At 42.2% G+C, this 20740-nt stretch overlaps 1 protein-coding gene across 2 annotated transcripts in view; it reads right to left on the bottom strand.

The window, feature by feature from the left end:
• Positions 1–2395: 2395 nt before the first annotated feature.
• Positions 2396–20740, bottom strand: part of hivep2a (HIVEP zinc finger 2a) — a 119678-nt gene continuing 101333 nt past the window's right edge. For both annotated transcript variants that reach the window (XM_069685515.1, XM_069685524.1), the window contains 7 exons: positions 20514–20671; positions 15342–15517; positions 13961–14062; positions 9558–10419; positions 9302–9410; positions 6079–6192; positions 2396–5405 (listed from right to left, as the gene is read on the bottom strand). In XM_069685515.1, the coding sequence (XP_069541616.1) occupies positions 4758–5405; positions 6079–6192; positions 9302–9410; positions 9558–10419; positions 13961–14062; positions 15342–15517; positions 20514–20671 (2169 nt within the window). In that variant the 3' untranslated portion in view covers positions 2396–4757. The remainder of the gene's footprint in view (positions 5406–6078; positions 6193–9301; positions 9411–9557; positions 10420–13960; positions 14063–15341; positions 15518–20513; positions 20672–20740) is intronic.

Raw genomic sequence — 20740 nt, 5'->3', positions numbered from 1 at the left:
AAATTACCTTCATCAATAATTACGTACGTGGGAAACTAAACGTGCACATGTGCCGGAGCATACGTAAAGTTCACAGACACTTTTGGTTTCACGGATGAACTGAACCCGAACTGAACCTCGGTCTCCTGGGTGAAAGGCTTCCTTCTTTATATTTCACCACCTGACTTCTGCATTTTCTCTACAGCTGTATAGAGCACTCAAGCAGTCAAGAAAAAGGCTGCAGATATATTTGAAACTGTTTGCAGGAGTTTCCTGCTTTTGAAATAATACACTTAATGCAGATCAATGCAAAACGTATATGAGTCTGTTAATGTGTTCATCTCCTGTAGACTAAACAAAAGATAACTGTTATGAACATGCAAACAACATGCAGCCACACCTACAAACACTGACACAAAGGCAGTGACACACTCGCAGACACACAAACGCATGTTACAAAACAACACGTACGAGTCTCGGGGGACTCTTCCATATGCTCGCAGCGCTGAACCACAAAAACTCGGCTCACACTCGCACCTCACAGACGAGCGATGAAAGCGATTCCTCCAAACGCTAATCAGGACCAAAATAACTCGCTTGATCACCGCCCATCAAAGGCGGCGGGACGCTCCGACACACGGACAGACTGACAGCGTAAATGTAAGTTGACACCAACCCAGTTATGTCAACAAAAAGCAGACAGGTAGACATATGTGGGACATGGCTAATGACAGGGATTACTTTAAAATTAGACATGAGAGAGAGACACAGGGAAGGTGACGGCAGGATAAAGACATTAATTCAGAGAGAGTCGTATGAGACTTATTAGCTGACCTTGTTCAAACTGATATTTGAATAAGTTCTTCTCCTTTACTGCAGATATTACCTTTATTTATTCTATCAGTGCGACTGGTGACTCTACTGTAAGTGGATATTATAAGGGCTGTAAAGACGTGCTGTATCGGTGGATGAAGCTCGACCTCATCGCCCCGGTTTTGGTCATTTTCTGAACAAATGCAGGCTCAAGAAAGAGGCAGTCCTCATCCAACTACAACTACAAAACTCGTAGTTAAAGTTATTATCTGCTTTTGAGAGGAATAAATCAAAAGCATCCCTCAGCCTTCAGGCCTCTAAATGGACAGGATGTTGGACGTGTTTGATTGACAGCTAAGTCAGAAGTGGCACAAGACAGAACATGATGAATCCGATAGACATGCCAGACAGTGATGGCACTGATGTGTGAGAGCACAAGAACATGGTGGGAAGCTGCTATTTTTATCTGTTTCTCCTTTTATACAATGTTTTTGTTTAATACTAAAAACATTTTGTTGATCGAGAGAAAAAGGAGCCAGCTGCGTTTCAGAGTCTTAAACTTAAACAACAAACTACGATAACAGAAGACATTTGTCTCGACCATAAACAAACCCCTCTATAATTAGCACCAACACGTCCATAATTCAGGTGTGACCACTTTGATGTCGCGCTCAGGGTGGAAGCTTATTGCAGTTATAATGTCCAACTATTGTTGCAGGTAAGTCATATTCATCGGGTCATGTCTCTGCTTCACGATTTATGAGCAATGAAAAGTCAACGAATAGTGAACAGTTTAACTCCTTAGCTACTGTTAGCTGCTGCTAACATTATTCAGCCCTTTTGACTCTGCGGTTCTGCCTCAGCGCCATAACGAAGCTCCGCCCTTATGTCATGTCATTTTACACTGGACCGGCGTTGCCGAAGCAAAACATGCGCGAGGTGTAAACAAACCGTGCTTGTCCTGCCCGGTTTGAGGCATCTACCTGTCCGACAGAAAGAAGGCCAGCTCTGCATTGCTCCTTAGCCATGTTCGCCGGTCTGAACAGGGCCCAGCTGCTACTTTGAACCACTCCCACACTCACCTGTGCGCTGTGATTGGCTCAGGGATCAACACGATTGGCTCAGGTGTGTGCTTCAAATACACACACACACGGCGCTTTGCACAGACTCTGTTACGACCTCCGATGCCGGCTCAGAGGCGGAACGACTTCACCCCATCAGTCTGCCTCCACATAGAAGTAGACACGTAAAAGAGGCGTAATCATCCCGCCTTGAACTGGCAGTGTAAAAGGGGCTTATGATAGGATGGGTGTTAAATCCATGCTAACAGTGGCTACCAGAACTGACTCCCTCCCATGACTCAAGCAGTGCACTCATCTTTTATAGATTACAGCAGAAACAGACAAACATTATCTGAAGGAACCGTTTAGTTTCTTGAAAGTTCCCATGATTCAATGTTCCGGGTGGAAATGCAACTTTTGACTACTGCTAATAATTTTACTTATAATATATATCTGTCACAGCTAACATTGCACCATGCTTGCTGTTAGCATTAAAAGCACCGAGGTCACCACTGAAAAAAAAAAGGCTCACAGACGAACAAATGATTCTATTCATATTTATTTGAAAACAACAATCCTTTTTTCCACTTCTACTGCGATTCCTTGTTGCAACTGGGTTCATACATGATATTTGTATTAATTCCACAGAACACCATCACAAACGTTACCCTTTTTATATGCACGTTTACTTTTTTTTGTCCTTTTTTTAATGTATCGTCGTCATTTCTAAACAATGACTTGTGCTTTGATATCTTTGAAAGAGAGAAAGAGATTTTTTTAAAGACATCATTGTCGTCATGATAAGTGTACATAACAGAGGGAGGATCGAAATAGAAAAGAGTCGTAAGAAGAGGATATACTGGTCGAATACACACTGATACAGAATACAGAGATACACACTCACATTGCAGCCTGCCCGACTCCACCCAAACTGTCTAAAGAGAAAAGAGTTGTGTCACTGAAAACACCACAACCCCAAACTGCTCCCTTCTTCTCCTGATGTTAGGATTTTTAAGTACGATTATTGTTGCCTTGCAACAAATACATTCCCTGCTGGTGAGCAGAGTTTTGGCTAAATATTGCTTAGCTACACAAAAGATATCCAGGAGAGGAGGAGGAGTAACAGCAGGGTCAAAGAAAGCAGTGCAGAAAGCCTCGATGTCACAACTGTTCGTGTTTTAGTTTGAGACGAGTTGGGGTTCAGAGCGCCGAGGAGACCTCCTCCTAAACAATGTCAATCAAAGTTGGCTGCAAAAAACTGAGCAGAGAGCTGCGACGTTAACATCAGAGATCTGGAGAAATATAAGGTGCATTCGTCAGAGAGTTTGGTGCGTGAGTTTGTTGAATGTGACCTAAGAAATAAAGCTGTTAAATAAGAGTTTGAATGGGTTGATTGCCATGGCCACAATGTGCATCAATGCCAAGAAAATGTGAGTGTACGCGTGTGTCGAGGGGAGTTGAATGAATATTTACATGGACTGGAATGTTTTCCCCGTTTAGAAATCCGATTAATAAAACTGGATTCATCCAAGAAAAGCTGTTTGTCATCAGCGAAGAAATTGACATTCGTCTAAAACACGGCGTTGGAGGCGGAGCTTGGAGGACGGGAGGAGGGGGGGGCGTTAAACCACGGTGCAATAAAAGGCTTTTTCATTCACTTAATGCTGAGAGAAAAGTCTCGTAAAAATCAAAGTTTACCACGAAAGTGAGTAAAAAACGAGAGAAATCACGAGCAGGGACAGGCGGAGAGAAGCGGAGAAAATGTACAAGCAAACTACCATAACCTTAATGTGATGTCATTCTAAATGTTAAGTGCAGATAGATAGATAGATCGATAGATAGATAGACAGGTTGATAGATTCGTTATACTGTATGTATTCATATGCTGGGTAAATATTCTGGTAAATCTTACTTCTATGTGTATATACCTCCAAGTCGAGGGGGCTCACTTAGACGTATATAAATAGGTCTAACATATATAAAGCCATATTACAGTGTACATATCCTCGCCCTAATGTAAGCGATAGCAAAAAACCCATGCTTTACATACATAGAAAAAGGCATCCACGACATTTAAGAAAAAATGTACAATTTTATGAAACATGGTAACAATAATAAATAGTATTATAGAATTGCTGCTGTACACAAAAAAAGCCATTTTTTAAAATTTCACTCATATAAAAATATGTTTTAGTGCAACCGTACGTAATAATAGTAATATCCATAACTTCACATCGCTTGTTGAGACTTTAAGGTGTCCAAAAAAAAAAACAGAAATACAGAAGGTGGGGGAGAAGGAAGGGGAAAGAAGAGAGTTGCATTTCTTACAAAGCTGATACGTGATAGTATTGTATTTACATTTACCTTCCTGCTTTGTTTGCTTATAAGAATATAAGCACAAAACAAACAAACAAAGTTAAAGAAAAGGCACACACATAGCTGTCTGATTTTTTTTTCTTTTGTTGTTTTGTTGACGTACCGCTTAAACCAGAGTCCATTCATTTCTTTAGCAGATTTTGGTCGGGCTCATGTGTTGGTGTTTAGTTCACGTACATGTGTAACCGTATGCAGATCCTCTTTAAAAAGTCTTTAAATAAGAAAGTCTGTGAGAGCAGGCCCCGCTGAGAACAGGCATGCTGTAGGTACACATACATTAAAACTGCAGAAGTCCGTTAAAGTCTTTTTTTGACAAGAGCCGTTTTGTGTTTATGTGTGTGTGTGTGTGTGTGTGTGTGTGTGTGTGTGTGTGTGTGAGAGAGAGAGAAAGTGTGTGTATGTATAAATTGAAGTAGAGGATTATGTGTGTAAAGTGTGCAAAGTCATTTTCTCTCTCTGTTGCACTTCATCCCTTCCTATTATCCCAAAACAAGTAAAGAAATCCATCGTTCTACTTCTTCTGCAGCCCTACGACACGTCTCTGCTTCTCTTTGTGCTTTCTGCCTCCCTGTCTCTCTCCAGCTTGAGAGGTTTGGACGCTGACGGAGGCTGGAGGGCTTCACATCCGGGACTGGGCGGGTGAGGAGAGGAGGAGGAGGAGGAGGAACAAGGGGAGGTAGGGATTGATGGATGGGAAGGAGGCCTGAGCTCCAGGCCGCTAAAGTGCTGAATCCCGGGTGATGGCGACGGGTGAGGAGATGGCGAGCGCTGCTGTAGGCGGGAGTCTGGTGACAATGCTTGAGAGGAAGAGGAGGAGGAAGCTCTGCCTGCAAGCTCCTCCGTGTCAATGCAGAGCGAGGCGATGGCCTTGGTGCAGGTGTGGATGCTCTCCTCCTGCTCCTGCCTCACCTCCCCCTCCTGCAACAACGGGTGAGGTGAAGTCGACTCCCTCAGCCTCTCGCCTCCTCCTCGAGCTCCCCTCTCTGTGAAGGAGGTGAAATGAGCGGAGGTGGTGGCCTCGCCGGTGCAGGAGTCCTCTGACGTGCTCTTCTGCAGCACCAGGCGGGATGTGCTCTGCTGCGCCCCCTGCTGGCCCAGAGGTGTGGTGACGGAGGTGGGGACGGAGTGTACCATCTGGATCCCTCCGATGGGGATCATCGGGAACGGAGAACGAACCTGGAATGAAGAGTAAGTGTGAGTCACGTGTAAAAAGAGTGAAATATCTCAAATAAATGGACTCGATCACTTTTACACACTCCTGCTACCAGAATGTGGATTAATCCGCCACAGAAAGTAGTCCCCAACAAATATATATATACTCAAATTTGAGTGGTGTTTGCTGAAAACTAAGCAGCTGTTGTAGAAAATTCCGAATTTTTTTTTTTTTAATAATTACTTATAAAAAATAATTAGCAAAAGATAAGTAAAAAATTCTAACATACTAAATGAAAATAAATTAAACAAACAAAATATAAAAAATAATGTGATTTATTTACTTATTTTGCTCCAAAAGGTCTGAATTTGTTTTTGCAAATATGTTTAAAGTTTTATTAATAAAGTTTTATTAAAAAAAGTATTAACAAAGCTGCTCCAGGGAGTAAAATGCAGATTTAAATACATTAAACAGATAAAAAGTTTGCTAAAAAAGATCAAATAAAATCATAAAAACAAACAAAAAAAAAAAAGATATATAAAAAGATATAAGTAAAAAAAAAAAAGAAATTAAAATAAATAAAATATAAAAAAATAAATGTAATTAATTTAAAAAAATAAAATACATACATACTCCAACAATATAGAAAAAATTAATAAGATATACAAGGTTAAGAAATTAATTAAAAAAACATACCTGGAGTTGTGAATGGAGAGGAAGGTGACTGAACAGGACTTGGTGAGGCGGGCTGGACTGGTTTCCCCGGCTCACGCCCCGTTCCCCTGACGACGGCGAGCCCGGACGATGTTCCTGCAAACACAAAAGAAAAATGTCATGAAAACACGGCTGCCTGTTGATGCACGAGAACCAGCGAGTTTAACATTTCTTCTTCCACAGAAACTCTGAAGAAACCTCTGTGTTTGTTTTTAGTTTGACATTTAAATTTCAAGTCACAGCACGAACCCACAAAAGAAACACACAAATCAGTGGACAGTATTAGTTACAATAAACACACGTTTAAGGCTCCATGATGGAAAACAGAGTTTCATGTAGAAAAGAAATAAATACATTTTTATGAACAGAATTGTGTGGTTGTACCACAGACTGTAGAAAAAGACAGCTCTCTAAAAGTGAAGCCAAACCCTCTCTATCGCCCCCTGCTGGCTGGCTGCAGAATAGCTCATAAAGCCCGCCTCCTCCATGTTAACAGATGGGACACGAGTCAAACTATAAAATCAAAATAAATTTTTCTCAAACATGGTTTCTGTCATTTTGTTAGTTCTGATCATGCTGATTTATGTCCAAGTGTTCATTTTTCTGACAAGTTTACTTTTAATTAGTTATTTGATGCTATAAAAAAGGGGTGTGGCCTCATGATTGACAGCTCTGTTGACAAATGGGGCTCCTGCAGCGTTCTGTTCCCGAGTAGCAGAGTAGAGGAGGAACGGCGAGAGGAGACGTAACTAACACTAACACTACAGTCATTGAACTTTCCATAAGCGTGAATATCTGCTTCAGACCGACACAAGAAGATGTGCTGCTGCAGACTGAGCCCACCTGAGGGCTCCAACACGCCAAGGACACCTGAGGGCTCCAACACGCCAAGGACACAAGGTAAAGGTGTGTGTCGGGTAGAGAAAGGGGCGGGACGTTGATTTTTGAGGAGAGGAGGTGGTGGCGCGTTGTCCATCTTTATATACAGTCACTGTTTTGTACTGGACTTCAGGTGTGTACAAAGACAACAATAATGGTTTGACACGAATCTATCATTTGGAGGATGTTCGGTCATCACAGCCGACCAGCCTCGCTCTCTGCTTCTCACTTTGTTAAAGCGAGACCAGCAGCAGAAGCCAGAGTTTGAAGTGGGGCTCTTAAGAAGAAAAACAGCCGCGTTATTAACCACGACATCGCCGGCCAAGATCCCATTACACCGAACCCGGCAGCCCTCTCCTCAATCATCACTCTCTCTCTCTCACACTCAGTCTGTCTGACTCGCTCTTGATTCCCTCATCCTCTCTGAATGTTCCTGTTCTGCCAGACGGTTTATTTCTCCCCACTTTCTCTCCGACACTTTCTTTATTTCTCTTCTCTCTGTCTGTTTCCTGCATCTACCACTTTTCCACTTCAGGTTCACCACATCAGACGTCAGACTGAGGGGCAGAGGGTTCACTAAATCACAGTTAAACTACCTAATTATTAAACCTTATTATGCTATGTATTTACTTTATTAGACTGATTTATGAGCATCACGTTTATAAAGAGGAAGAAAAGGTCCATCCTGCTGACAAAGACACTCAAAGTCCAAACTTTCAAAATAAAAGTCTAAAATTACCAAACATAAGAAAACAACAAAAGGATGCATGGTATTGGAAGTCACAGCGAGCTTGACTTTTGAACTCAGCCTATCAAAATGTAATCAGTTCCTCCTTGAGTCCAAGAAGATGTTTGTGTGAGATTTGATGATAATCCCTTCAGGTGTTCCTGAGAGATCACGTTCATTAGAATGGGACAGAAATAACGTCCGGTTACATGTTTTTCAAGGACATTGTGATGTCACAGTGAAGCTGACCTTTGACCTTTTGGGTACAAATGTCTTACTTTCATTAATTTTGCCTTTTTTGCCCTGGGCCCTGCTCGATGTCGGTGCAGAGGCATAAAAAACGTGATTAATGTAAATTATAAAACTTAAACCAGCGCTCTGCTCAGAGAAACTCAGATTAACTGCTGCCAAACGTCGACTGTCTTCATCTTAGGGCTTAACTCTATGACACAAAGATACAGTGGGTAATAAAGTCAAAACTCTATACGTCATGCTGCCACTGGAGCTGCCGTGTGTAGCTTTAAATAAGCTAAAACCTGGAGTTTATTTAAAAAGTACAACTTGTACAAGTTGTCCAACAGATCACAGAGAACAGATGAGTAAAATAAAGTCACACGAGAGGGAGTGATGTTGTACTGAACATCATCACTGCTGTGCGTCGGACGTAGGCTGCAGATATTCAGTCATCACAACCTCAACCTTGCTTTTATACAGCAGTTATACAAGTGTTAAATAGTAGTAATAGTCAATAATCAACAACGGATAGCTTTTCGCTCCGCCAGCTCGACTAGTTCCACAACTTAACTGAAACTGGACTTTTGTTTCCGAGCAACACAAACATTCTCCTGCGCTCTGTAGCTGTGTCCCAGTCCAGCGGCCGCGGCCTTCGAAGGCTGTATTTGAAGGCCGATTGCGTCACAGAAGCGCGTCGAAGGCTGGCCCGACAAATGCGTCCTCCGTTTCCCGGGCCGCGAAGGATGCACCCAACGTAGACACGAGATGCATTGTGCGGCAGATCAAATAAAATGGCGAACTTTTACGCGGTCGAGGAATAAACGTTTAAATGTAAACGTTTTTGGTTTCAACTCAATCGAATAACAAGTTTAAAGAAACAAAAGGGCCCTCAAAACAAATTAGCTTTAAAAATACAGGTTAAGTTACTTGACGTTAGTTACGCTGGCTAGCCAGTAAGCCCGCCAGTTACCTGTTACTAGGCGACAGGAGTGGCATTTGGTGACCCAAGGGTAAGGGTGGGAACAGCTTTAACGGTCTACGCAGGCTACAAACGACTCATCCTCTGTAGGCCGCGTCCTTCAAAGGCTGCAGTGAGTCTGCTGTGTGATTCAGAGGTACCAGCTCGATCAACGTAGACATACACGGTCTGCTGTGATGTTAATTAACAGTATTCGGAACACCTGGCTGAGGCGGAGTGATACACAGAGTGAAAAGTCCCTGTGATGTTGCACTCTATATCACCGCTCATGCAATGCCTCTTACACACTCAGATGACTTGGTCAGAACTAACTGCTGTATAAGAAAGAATGACATACAGAACTTGTTCAGACGGGTTACAGTGTAAAAAGTTTAGTGCACTCGTACCGTCTCCATCTCTGTGCTGCCTCTGCGACACCCCAGAGGATCCAGCTCTGCGTGACCCAACATCCCGACCTGCTGAGCCGGCCTGAAGCCCCGAGAGCCACTGTGCGGACTGCAAGTCACAAGAAGGAAGAGACGTACAGAGTGAGTTTTCTTAGCGGTTAAAGACGATACTAATAAAATCAGTTTTATTTGCAACACTCTCGTAGATCTAACCCGACAGAGCCCCCTCTCATAATAACTTCTCCCCTCGACTCACCCCTGGTGGTGGAGGTGTTGGTGAAGCCCTCGGCGCGGAGAAACAGGCCGGATCATCCTGTGGCGGCCTCGGGGTGAAAGGTCACGCTTGTAGTCTCTTCCTGCGGGAGATGTTGGCCGAGAGAGGGGGGAGAGCAGCGACAGGTGTCCCCTCCTGGGGGAGAGGTCCCGCCTGTATCCCCCTGACACCCCCAGGTCTCTTTTTGGGGAGATGTGACGAAGAGGCGAGTTGTCTCGCCGGGGTGAGAGGTGTCCAGCGTGGGGTGAAAGGTCGCGACGTGGGGAGAGGTATCTGTGGGGCGAAGGCGAGGATGAGGGGGAGATGGGGGACGGGCAGCCGGAGAGGTCCAGCCCAGGTGAGGACAGGCGGGAGGATGGAGAGGGGAGGTCAGGGGAGGGGATGGAGAGGTCTTCATCCATGGAGGAGGAGGGTGGTACCAGAAGCCGGCCGCCCAGGGCCCTCTGCAGGCCGCGCTGGTACTCCCTGGCAGCCGGGTCGGTGGGCGGGGCCTGCGGCGTGATCTGGATGCTCGGCACGGTGGTGAAGTAGCCGAACAGCGGGGGCTTGTTAGTGTTGCCCAGGAGGTCGGAGGCTGAGTGATGGGAGAGGTGAGGAGCAGCGTGGGAGGAGGCCACAGCAGTGATGGACATGGAGGGGAGGACGTACGGCTGCGGGCTGGTGGAGCGAGAGCGAGTCTTAGGGGTGGAGTCGCCGTCGTAGTCGTCCTCGTCCTCGTCTTCATCGTCCACCTCGTCGCCGTCTTCCTCTCCGCCCTCTGAGTCGTCGGCGTCTGAGAACTGGTGCTCCGCCATGGCACCTCGTGACATCTTATCAGAAGATCTCTGACCTTCATCTCCGACATCTGGAAGAGGAGGAGGAGAAAAAGGTGGTTAGGAAGAAGAACAAGAGAGTGTAGAGGACGATATAAAAAGGAGGATAAAGAAGGGGATGTAGGCCAAGAACAACATGAGGGAGAAAAGAAAAAGATGAGGAGAGGAGGAAAAACAAGTTGAAGGCAGAAGGACAAGATGAAGTAGAAATAAAAGAGAATAAAGGAGATGTAAAGAAAGGAATGGATCAAGAAACAGAAGAAGTGTAAGAAGAAGAGGAAGAAGTAAAGGGTAAAGAAGAAGAAGAAAAGGAAATAGGCAACGAAGCAGATGAGAAAGAAGAGGAGGGGAAAAGTAGAGGGCGTAGGGGACGAAGAGGGGGATGATAAAGTACAGCAAGCAGAAGAGGAAGAAGTTTTTATAAGGCAAGAAGAAGAAGAAGGAGAAGAAGAATGGTTGGGAAAAATAAAGCAGTGGGAGTGCAAGAAGAAGAAGAGGGAAAGCATCAGAGGAAGGAGAGAGAGTGGGAAAGAAGAAGAGGAAAGAAAGAATCAATAGGAGGAAGAAATTATTCTAACGAGGAAACGATAAGAAAAGAAAAAAGTAGAAGAAGTTGGATGGAAGAAGTAAAGGAAGAAGAAAGTAAAGGGAGGTCGAAAAGGACCAAGAGGAAGAAGAGGAAACAGGAAAGGAACAAGAGAAGGAAAACAAGAGCGGGAATAGAGGGTGCAAAAAGAACAACAAAAGAAAAGAAAAAGCAAAAGTAGAAGAAGAAGCAGATTGATATCAGAAGGAAACAGTTTGTATTACTACGTGGCGACAGAAAAAGATTAGATGTGAACCAAACACCAATGAAACCTCATTCCCAGCAGCTCAGAGCAATAAAATATAAAACACAATAAAACAAAGTCATCGTGTGTCTCTGCCTCCAGACTGAAGCTGCACAGATCATCTTGTACAGCTGCTGCATGAAGCTGTTGGCAGGTCCAAACATCACCTTCAGTTGATTCGCACATTCAGCTGATAACTGAGTGAAACTACAGGTCTTTGTTGTGTCTTTTCAAAATAAGAGTCAAAGTCAAACACTCACCTGTTGTGAGTTTGTCAGATGTTTCATGTGGCCAGAAATCAGAATCTAAAAATAATCGTATATTTATTTTCCACTTCATTTTTTACTTGGTTCTCCTGGACTCCTCCAGACGCAGCGCGGAGCAGCAGAAGCCGTTCTGAGTTAATAAATCGCATTTAGTGAGCGGAAACCAGATCCACTAACACGGGACTACTTTTCCAGTTAGTCTCTTATATACAACAGTTTTTCACAAACCGCAGATGTTTATGTCTCGACGACTCACGAACTGACTTTCTGCTGCTCACTCTCTCCCAAAAAACCCTCGTTGTGTGTGTGTGTGTGTGTGTGTGTGTGTCGTAATTAAATGCCAAGCCAACACACACACACACACACACACACACACACAGACACACACACACACACGGGGTAAACCGAAGTAAAATTTGGTGGTCCGTGTACGTGATGGAAAATTACCACCAGCCACCAATCATACGTTGGAACAAAGAGACAGTAACAGCTAACGTTATCCACTCAAACACCCATCATGTGAGTTTTTCTATCCGACCTTCAGTTTTACACTGAAACACCTGCTGACTGTGAAAACTCTGACAGCGTGTGGAAGCTGGAATCCAACATACTAAGTATTTCACACAAGGTTGAATTCCTGCCACTTTGATTCAAACAAATCCAAATACATTTTTTAGTATTGAAATGTGTTGGGTTCGGCCAGCATCATAACTAAACTGCTTTTTAATGTGGGAAAATTTAAATAACATGACCTCAGACAACCCAGCAAATGAGGGAGGTACCTTAAAGCCTATTGCACCCCGTTTTACACCTTTTTGGGGGAATGTTACGTTTGTAGAAAATGTTACACACCATTTTTTGATTAAACATGCCCAAGACATTTCTCCAGGGCCGGTACAGAGCAGTGCGGACATTAATCTGGCTATGCACGACTACTGATGATGCAGAATGCTTAATAAAGGCATCCTGTTATTAATTACAGTTCTTAGTTTCTCCTGTTAGATGTCACAGCATAACAGCTAAGTAAGAATTTTCAAATAAAAAAGAAACATACTAAAAAGTTCTGTCAAGTGTTGTAACCTCAAGACAACCCAGGCGGCTTTTTCTAGAGGCAAAATGTACTGACAAAAAGTGGACGATGCTATGTAATGTTAGCGATGTGATAAAAGTAAGCTAGCTAAAAAAAGTCTGTAAGTACCTAAAAGTATAGTCTACATGGGTGACATTAAGGTAATGATAAAAGGCTGAAATAGCTATGTATTGAATAATTAGATGAAATAGTTAGCTAGTAGCATATGGATAATGGTTGAAATAGATCCAGTAGGTAGAATTAGGATTAGGCTAAAAGTAGGTTAATGGCGCTGAACCGGATTGTTAGCTTAAAGTAAAAGACATATGGTATTAATAGTTAGCTTAAGGTGCTGAATAAACAGTGGAAATACTTAGCTAGTAGCATATGGATAAACAGTTAAGATAGCTAAAATGATGTGGCTAGGATTTAGCTAAAAGTAGGCTAATAGATAAATGCTAGAAACTGTTTGCTAAAGTAAACAGATAGCTAGCTTAAAGTAATAGACAAATGGTTTTAATAGTTAGCTTAAGGTGCTGAATAAAAGTGGAAATACTTAGCTAGTAGCATATGGATAAACGGTTTAAATAGACACAGTAGCTAAAATGATGCGGCTAGGATTTAGCTAAAAGTAGGCTAATAGATAAATGCTAGAAACTGTTCGCTAAAGTGAAACAGATAGCTAGCTTAAAGTAATAGACAAATGGTTTTAATAGTTAGATAAAAGTAATGAAACACTGAAACGGATCACCAAAGTAAAGGATAAATTAACTAATAGTGTAAATATTTATGAAGGTACGTAGTTGAGAGTAAGCTAAAGGTAATGGAGAGCTTGTTGTTGTTAATGGTGGAAACGAACACAAATATAATCACACTTTTTTTCCAGCTTCATTATCAAGTCCATTTAATTACTGAGATATAAAACCCGACTCAGAAACTGTAACAGCCTCCAGAGAGACAGATGATGACAATTTATTATTTGCTAATACTTCATGGGAAATCACATCTATCCCTCTCCGCCCACAATATCCTCCCCAGAGATCAGATTATTTCCATACCAGCTTATTAATGGAAAGGCACACTTTTGGCTGCTTTGCCCCTCGTCAGCAGCGATGAATATTTGTTGCTATTTCTGGGTAATTGACGGAAAAATAAAGTAGTGGGCTTAAAATGATCCATGGTAATATCATAATAATATAATCAGAGATGGTGGAAGAGTGTTTTTTCTTTTTAAGCAGCTTGTGGTGGTTTTGACACGAGTCCTGGCTGTCAGGATGAGTTCTGCTTTCCATTACACTAATTGTCACTGTAGAAAAGACGCTGCAGGAAGCACTCAACAGGGCAGCAGGATGTCGCCGCAGTGTGTGTGTGTGTGTGTGTTTTAGTTGCTCGTGTGTGTTTTTCCTACCTCCTTCGTCTGCCTCGTTGTCCTCAACAGACGACATGGAAACTCCCAACTCCAGACACTTTTTCATATGAGCCTTGGACTTCATGTGCTTTGTAAGGTTTCCTACAAAACACAAACACACCATTTAATGACCCTTTAAATGGTCTCACTGGGAACTCGAGGTTGTTTGTACAGAAGCCCTGAAAGGCAAGTAAGAAAAGATCATATTCGGCAATCCGTTTAATTCTGATTTAATTTGGATTGTCTTCTGTGTTTATGGGGACGGGTGATTTTTTCTTTCAAAGTTCCTTTTGTTATTTGTTGTTAACTGAAAAAAAAATTGTTTTTCCAGATGTTTTTTTGCCTTTATTCAAACCCGAAGAAGAAAATGATCCAAGAGAAACTTTTTTCTTCTTCTTTCCAAACCTTTTTTTTTAAGTGTTTCAGTATTTTCTTTTTTTTTAAATAAACTTCAAAAGTTTATGCTGGAAATTTTTTTTTTTCTAATTCGTAAAACAGTTGAAAAAAAATGTTTTGTTTTTTTACAGCTACTCTTTTTAATCCACCAAAACAGTTGAAAACTTTTTAAATCAACAAAAGAAAATTAATTAGAAAAATTATCCTGAACAACCCTTTTTTTAACCAAAACAGTTTAAAATAAGTTCTTAAATACAAAAAAAAAACTTCTTGAAAAATGATTGAAATGAATGAAAACTTTTTTTCACTAGTTTTTAAGAAAAAAACAGGAGAATTCTTTAAAAAAAACAAAAAACATATTCAGGCTGATTAAATTTATCAGCAGATTTTTCTTCCCCTCGCGTGCCCCTCAGGGCTTCCATACGATTGGCTGTATCCACACAAGAGGGAGAATGGAAATAGAAGTGTTGGCAGAAAGCGAAAGACCACAAAATTACCGATCATAAATTATACATAATTTCTACATTTTGTAATATAATGACTAAATTACTCAACCTGGTCTGAACCCTGATTCTTCAGCTGGTTCGATGTTAAGTCAGAAACATCTACTGTACATAAACGAGGGAGATGATGAGCGGTTTGAAAATCTATCAGGCAGATAATGGCTCCTTAGTAAAGATCAGGTATCAGCGAGTCAGCAGCTTCGGCCTCTGATACGAGGTTCCTGTCTGACCACACAGAAAAAACAGCCTCTCTGCATTTTTCATTCTGTCATTTTACGGCTTAATTCTGTATTTTATGATTAGATTGTTCAGTTCAGGCTTTGTTGATGAGTTTTACTACTAACAATCTACTTAAAAATACTGATATCCCAACAGTTCTGATTGGTTTACAGCCAGTTTCTACCATTAAAAACAGTTAAACTCATGAATCACAACAGAGTATTTACCTGTGAGGTATTTGGAATAAATTAAATAAGCCCTACCTTTTGTCTTGAAGGCGAAGTTGCAGAACTTGCAGACGTACGGCCGGACGTCGGTGTGCGTTCGGATGTGTTTCTTCAGCATGCTGGGTTTCTTACAGCGGATGCCGCACTCTTCACAGATGTACTTCCCCCGACCACGACCTCGGACGTAAACATAGTCCTCGTTGGACTTGTACCTGGAAGAGAGAGCAAATACAGACTGAATGGGGATGTGCTTTCTTTTTCTTTGGTTCTTTTTTAACAGTACACTGATCATTTCATTCATTTCTAGTAGGTATGTGATTAAAGGTTGAATAAGTGCACATTAGTTAAAAGGTGTTTAAAAGAAGGCTGAGCAGAAACACCAAAATGCTGCACAGGTTGCTGAAAGAAAGAGGAAGGTTCTTCTTTCACATTGCCTTTTGTGTATAAGATATATTCCTTTCTTTGTTGTATGCTCTCTTGTCCTTCACTGACACTCTGTCTCTCTGTCCTCCACACAGCAGAGAGGTCAGAGGTCAGGGTTAGCAGCTCTTAGAGATTCCCTGTCATGCTCGAGGTCGCAGTTGTTTGCTGACTCAGAGATTCTGCATGAATACAGCTGAAATAAGGGATTTCTGGCTCAGATGCAGCTTTGAGGAAGCCAGTAAATTAACTGCTCTGTTTTACGAAGACAAAGACTGCAACAGAGGATATGGTTCCATGACGCGTACAGAGGGAGAGCCGATCGCGTGGTGCATGATGCTGCACGAGGCAGATAGCCGTCCACCAAAGGCCAGAGATATACTTGCTTTGCTTTTTAACCTCGCATTCACGTACACAACCGTCTGCATCAGGAACGTAATTGTTCACATACTTGTATGTGCACTACGCGTGTTACTAGAGGGCACACCAGAGAGCTCAGGCCGTATGTAACTACCTCATGTGCGGGATGCAGACATGGCGACACTTGAGGAGGTTACTGCACGGACGTAACCAGCCCGGTCTTGTTTCCACTTAGTTTTGCAGGTTTCTGCGTCGACTTCTGAAACAGAACTTATCTGTCTGCAACTGTTTGACAGGCATGTTTGTCTCTGTGCAGCGGCAACGACACATCGTACAGACATGGATAATTGTGGACTTGGTCTGTCAGCTTGTGTTCAGAACTTTCTGCCATTGTTGTCCCTGCTGCTGTGTCGACCCTGTCACATCCCCACTGCCTCTACACTGCCCCTACCGTTCATGTGCAAACGTGTAGCGTAAATTTTTGCAGACGTGCACAGCCGATGCTCGGAACAGACGGGGCAGCCATCATGCACACGTGAATACATATTTAAAAGCAAGTATATCAGTTCGATGTCAAGATATGACATCGGAGGCGGGCGTCCTAGATTGAGGAAGTGTAGTTTAGCGAGCTCCCTGGCCTCTGCCAGATGACATGTTTTACATAGCCTGGTGGAGGCTTTCCAGGGCCCGTTGGAGAAGCACATAGCGTCCTCCAAAGGCACAGAGCCAAACTGCATACACACAGATAAATTCATGTTTGCTGTAAGTCTAAATCTGGTGATAACTTTGTCCGTGCCAATGTAACATGGAGGAAAGTTTGATACCCGATGGCATACTCATCCTTTTCTTTTCTACATTTCTGGATACATTTGACACTATATAAATGAAACAGGGGAAACTATCCCTCCTTAGTTGACCTGGTCATAACCCAGAGACGTATTTAACTGCACAGAAAACAGAGATTTCTTTGTTTAAAGGGATGACAAGCTAAAACAAGAAACAATGCAGCATTCCACTCTTGGGTTTACTGTTCATTGTCTGTGTGCTGGTCCTTTATCCTTAAAGAACCACAATCCTGCTTCCAGTCCACTTATTCCTTTACAAGACTTTAAGAAAAAAACATCTCTGTCGGCCGTGATTTTCGATCTCAAACGAGCTCTCGAGTGAACCAGCGGACACTTGGCAGCAGGATCCGTCTGTCATGGAGGGAAATTACCACCAACCACCAGTCAAACGCTGCTAAATGTTGTCTGTCTTTGCTCTGCCGCAGAAGCATCACATTCACTTATTTTCTTTGTGGTGGAGCAGTGAGAGCTGCTGGTGGATGGTGTAGTTTCCTGTCCTGTCTGCAGCGGCTGGAGGAGTGTAGGTAATGTGTAGTTCAGGGGCCTCTTGTGATGAAGGAGGTCGAATATCAAGTACATCAAACAATCCGTCTGCATCAGCGAGGGGGGGGAATTTGTCTTTCAACTCGCAGCGCGGAGTGGGAAATACCTCTGAACGCTCGTCTGAGTCGAGACGTTTACACAGCTGCGGCTGGTTATAAAAATGAATTATGGTGATTATTTTGTTTTATTCTATTTTATCCACAGCACACGGTAAGTTCATAAAGCAGATTCTCTTTCAGAACGGCCGGGACGGGAAGACGTGATGGACCTGCTGTCTCTGCCAAAACCTGCACTTTGTGGATTTCTTAGATTTCAATCCCGCCTTTTATAACGAGTAATGGTGTGTGTGTTTGAGCGTCTGTTTGCTAATCACTTGTATGCAAACTGTTTATGTTAATGCAGGCGTGTGTGCCTTCCCAGTTGCCCTGTTTGTACGCTTTTACCCACTTATTGCTCCTAAATTGTCCTTTGGGGACAAAAGAGAATTACTTCACTGTCTGCTGCATTTAATAACTCCCTGCATGTGTGTGTGTGTGTGTGTGTGTGCCTGCACCGTCTGTTCAATTCAGTAACCTTGGTCTCACTGGCTCTACTATGAGACTATAAAAGGTTATGATACTGGAGGAATGTCTCAAACTGCAGGGGTTTTAGCTTTAACTCTCATACAGCCTTAATTTGATCATTTCTCTGCTTTCTATGTGACATGTAAGATTTGTGTGACTTTAAATCATAATTAATAATAGGGGCTAGATCACTTTGTGGCCGTCACACAATCAAAAGGGTAAATTATCTCCAAACTTAATCTTACAATTTTCCAACAATACTTAATCAATGAATAAGTAAAGGTGATTACTTGCCAGTACCACCTGATAAAGCTTTAAAGAGCAGCTCCAGTCGTGCTTTCAGACATATAAAATGCTCTGCTTATAATATGTTTTTTCTTCAAAATACATTTAATTACCTTGTAAGAATCCTCCTAAGGAATCTCCTCCTTCTCCTCATTAAACATTCATGAATCTGCATAGGCCCCGCCCACTAAGCACATTTCAAACCGCCCCCTCTGTCGCAAAAACAAAACACATCTCTGCCACCGTTCAGTGGCAACTTGTTGAAACGTAATTAGTAGTTACAGTTACAGCTGGCTCGTGCATCGCCAAAGTGGTTGCCATAGGTTACACATAATGATATGCATAGCGTCACCCCATCGGGTTTAACGGGATTGGCTCCTCAGGTTTGTGACGTCTCAAACCTGCCAATCTGAAAACGTCTTGTTCAGCCTGTCCTCAGTACGCTGCAGTTTAAAAGCAGACAGGCCCAGCCATGGAGATGACTGCTGATGTTGTCCCTGATATGTCTTGCAGCACATGGAGATGTTTACAAAGTTATAAATGTGATTTTCACTGGAAATCAGGGGGTCGTTAAGGGGGCCTTTAAAATTAAATATCGGCATCGACTTAAAATCAACATTGACAAACAAACTTTGCCTATTCAGATGATCTGTTACCATTGACTACACAATCTGAAACAGCAGGGGGTGGCATGTACGTTTAAAATAATTGAAATAATTGTGGTTGTTTCACACTACAGTTGATTAGTTTGCTGAATTTCCCTATTGGATTGGATTTTATTTCCCCTTCTGCCTCTGGACCGTCACAATAAGGGAAGGCAATGAGGGTCCTTGCAATTAGGTGGGGAAAATATGCATATAAACGTGTTGGCAATAAACTAAATTATGACCAATCAAATTGGTAAAGTTAATTATCGTGCCTCCTTCGTATGTTTCTGACGAAACAGGCAGTGTCGGAGTTTTGGTCACTCCATATTTCAGTCGACACCATGAGGCCCTCGAGGTTCTAGAAGTTATTTCTGCAGATAACCGTGTCTTTGAGTTTTTTTTGCATGAGCTGAACGGTAAGAAACTGCATGCAAAACGAGCTCTTTTAGAAACTAGTGAAATTTCAATTTTCAGCTCATAACACTGCATGGAAGAGAGACTTTTGTTACACAGGAATAAATACACTTTTTCAAATGGTAAAATCGTCATCGGTCTCACTAATCAAACAAGAACAAAATGTTTCAGTATCGGTCCGAGGGACCATGCTGAAGTTATGGATTGCTGCTTCAGTCATGGTTTGAGGTTCATTCTAAACAATAAAACTAAAAAATAAAACATACTTTGATATTATGAGCGAGATACTCGTTATAAAACACAAAAAAAGTGAAATACACATAAAAGAAATCTAATAAAATGTATAAAGTCCCACTTCTCTACATGAAATAAACAAAATAAATGAATGCAACAGTTGCAGAAAACAGTGTGAAAAAGCTTTAAAAACAGCTAATGAGGGACAGAGCCCACTTCATACCAGTCTATAAAAGTGAGAACAAGAATTATTAAAGTCGACGGCCAATTACAGCGATGCAGCTCAAGTCGTTAGTCCGTGATGGGTTTACCAGGCTCAGGCTCTTGGCCTGGCTCTTACAGTCACAAATTAAGCCCGAAGAATAGGTTGTAAAAGGATAAGGCTTTCTTTTTTTAATACCTAAGAAGATTTTCTGATTAATCATACTGAAAGAGATTTCATATAAGTTCATACAAAGGTCGTCCGCGTTCATTTCTTGTTGAATATTGGGCTGTAAGGATGTAAAAAGAGCAAAAAGTAACAGACAGCTCAGATATGTGAGAGTCTTCGGCCCCGACTGTCTGACTTATGTGACAGAATCAGCTTCTTTACATGGAAAAGCTTTTAGAGGTGATTTTAAAGGTGGACTTCTGCTGCTCCGTGCTCTTTACTACTCTGGTCTCGAAAGGAGGATGAAACACACTCTACAGTGCAAGGGTAAGTACCATTTTAGTGCTTTAAAAGGGAATATATCAATAGTTCAGATTAAATGTACTGCCATCAAAAGCTTCCAGAAAATACAGTTTGAGTTCTATTTACCACCGTTACTAGAATACATTTGATATTACATACGATAAATGTTCACATTATGTCACTATACTGGATTATTGAGCTGTGCGTGGATTTCCTGGACTTACCCGCCCTCAAAGATCTTTATACGTGTCGGCTCGGTGGCGGGCTGTTTGACTGAGACTTCCTTCTCTACTTGCTCCTCCTTCGAACGGTCCCATGACGCCACTCCCTTCATCTTCCTCCCGTAATTACCAACATCAACCGGCATCAGCTCTGGCTTCAGCTACAGAGATGAAAGAAGGCAGAGGAAAGAGACAAAAGCAGTCGCATGAAACAAAAATAAATACAAGTT

The sequence above is a fragment of the Semicossyphus pulcher genome, unplaced genomic scaffold (assembly GCF_022749685.1).
Source record: "Semicossyphus pulcher isolate SPU_LCO1_2020_fin unplaced genomic scaffold, fSemPul1.0.p SCAF_11, whole genome shotgun sequence".
Taxonomy (NCBI): domain Eukaryota; kingdom Metazoa; phylum Chordata; class Actinopteri; order Labriformes; family Labridae; genus Semicossyphus; species Semicossyphus pulcher.
Note: the sequence above shows the minus strand (reverse complement) of the source record. Positions and strands in the feature narration are given on the sequence as shown.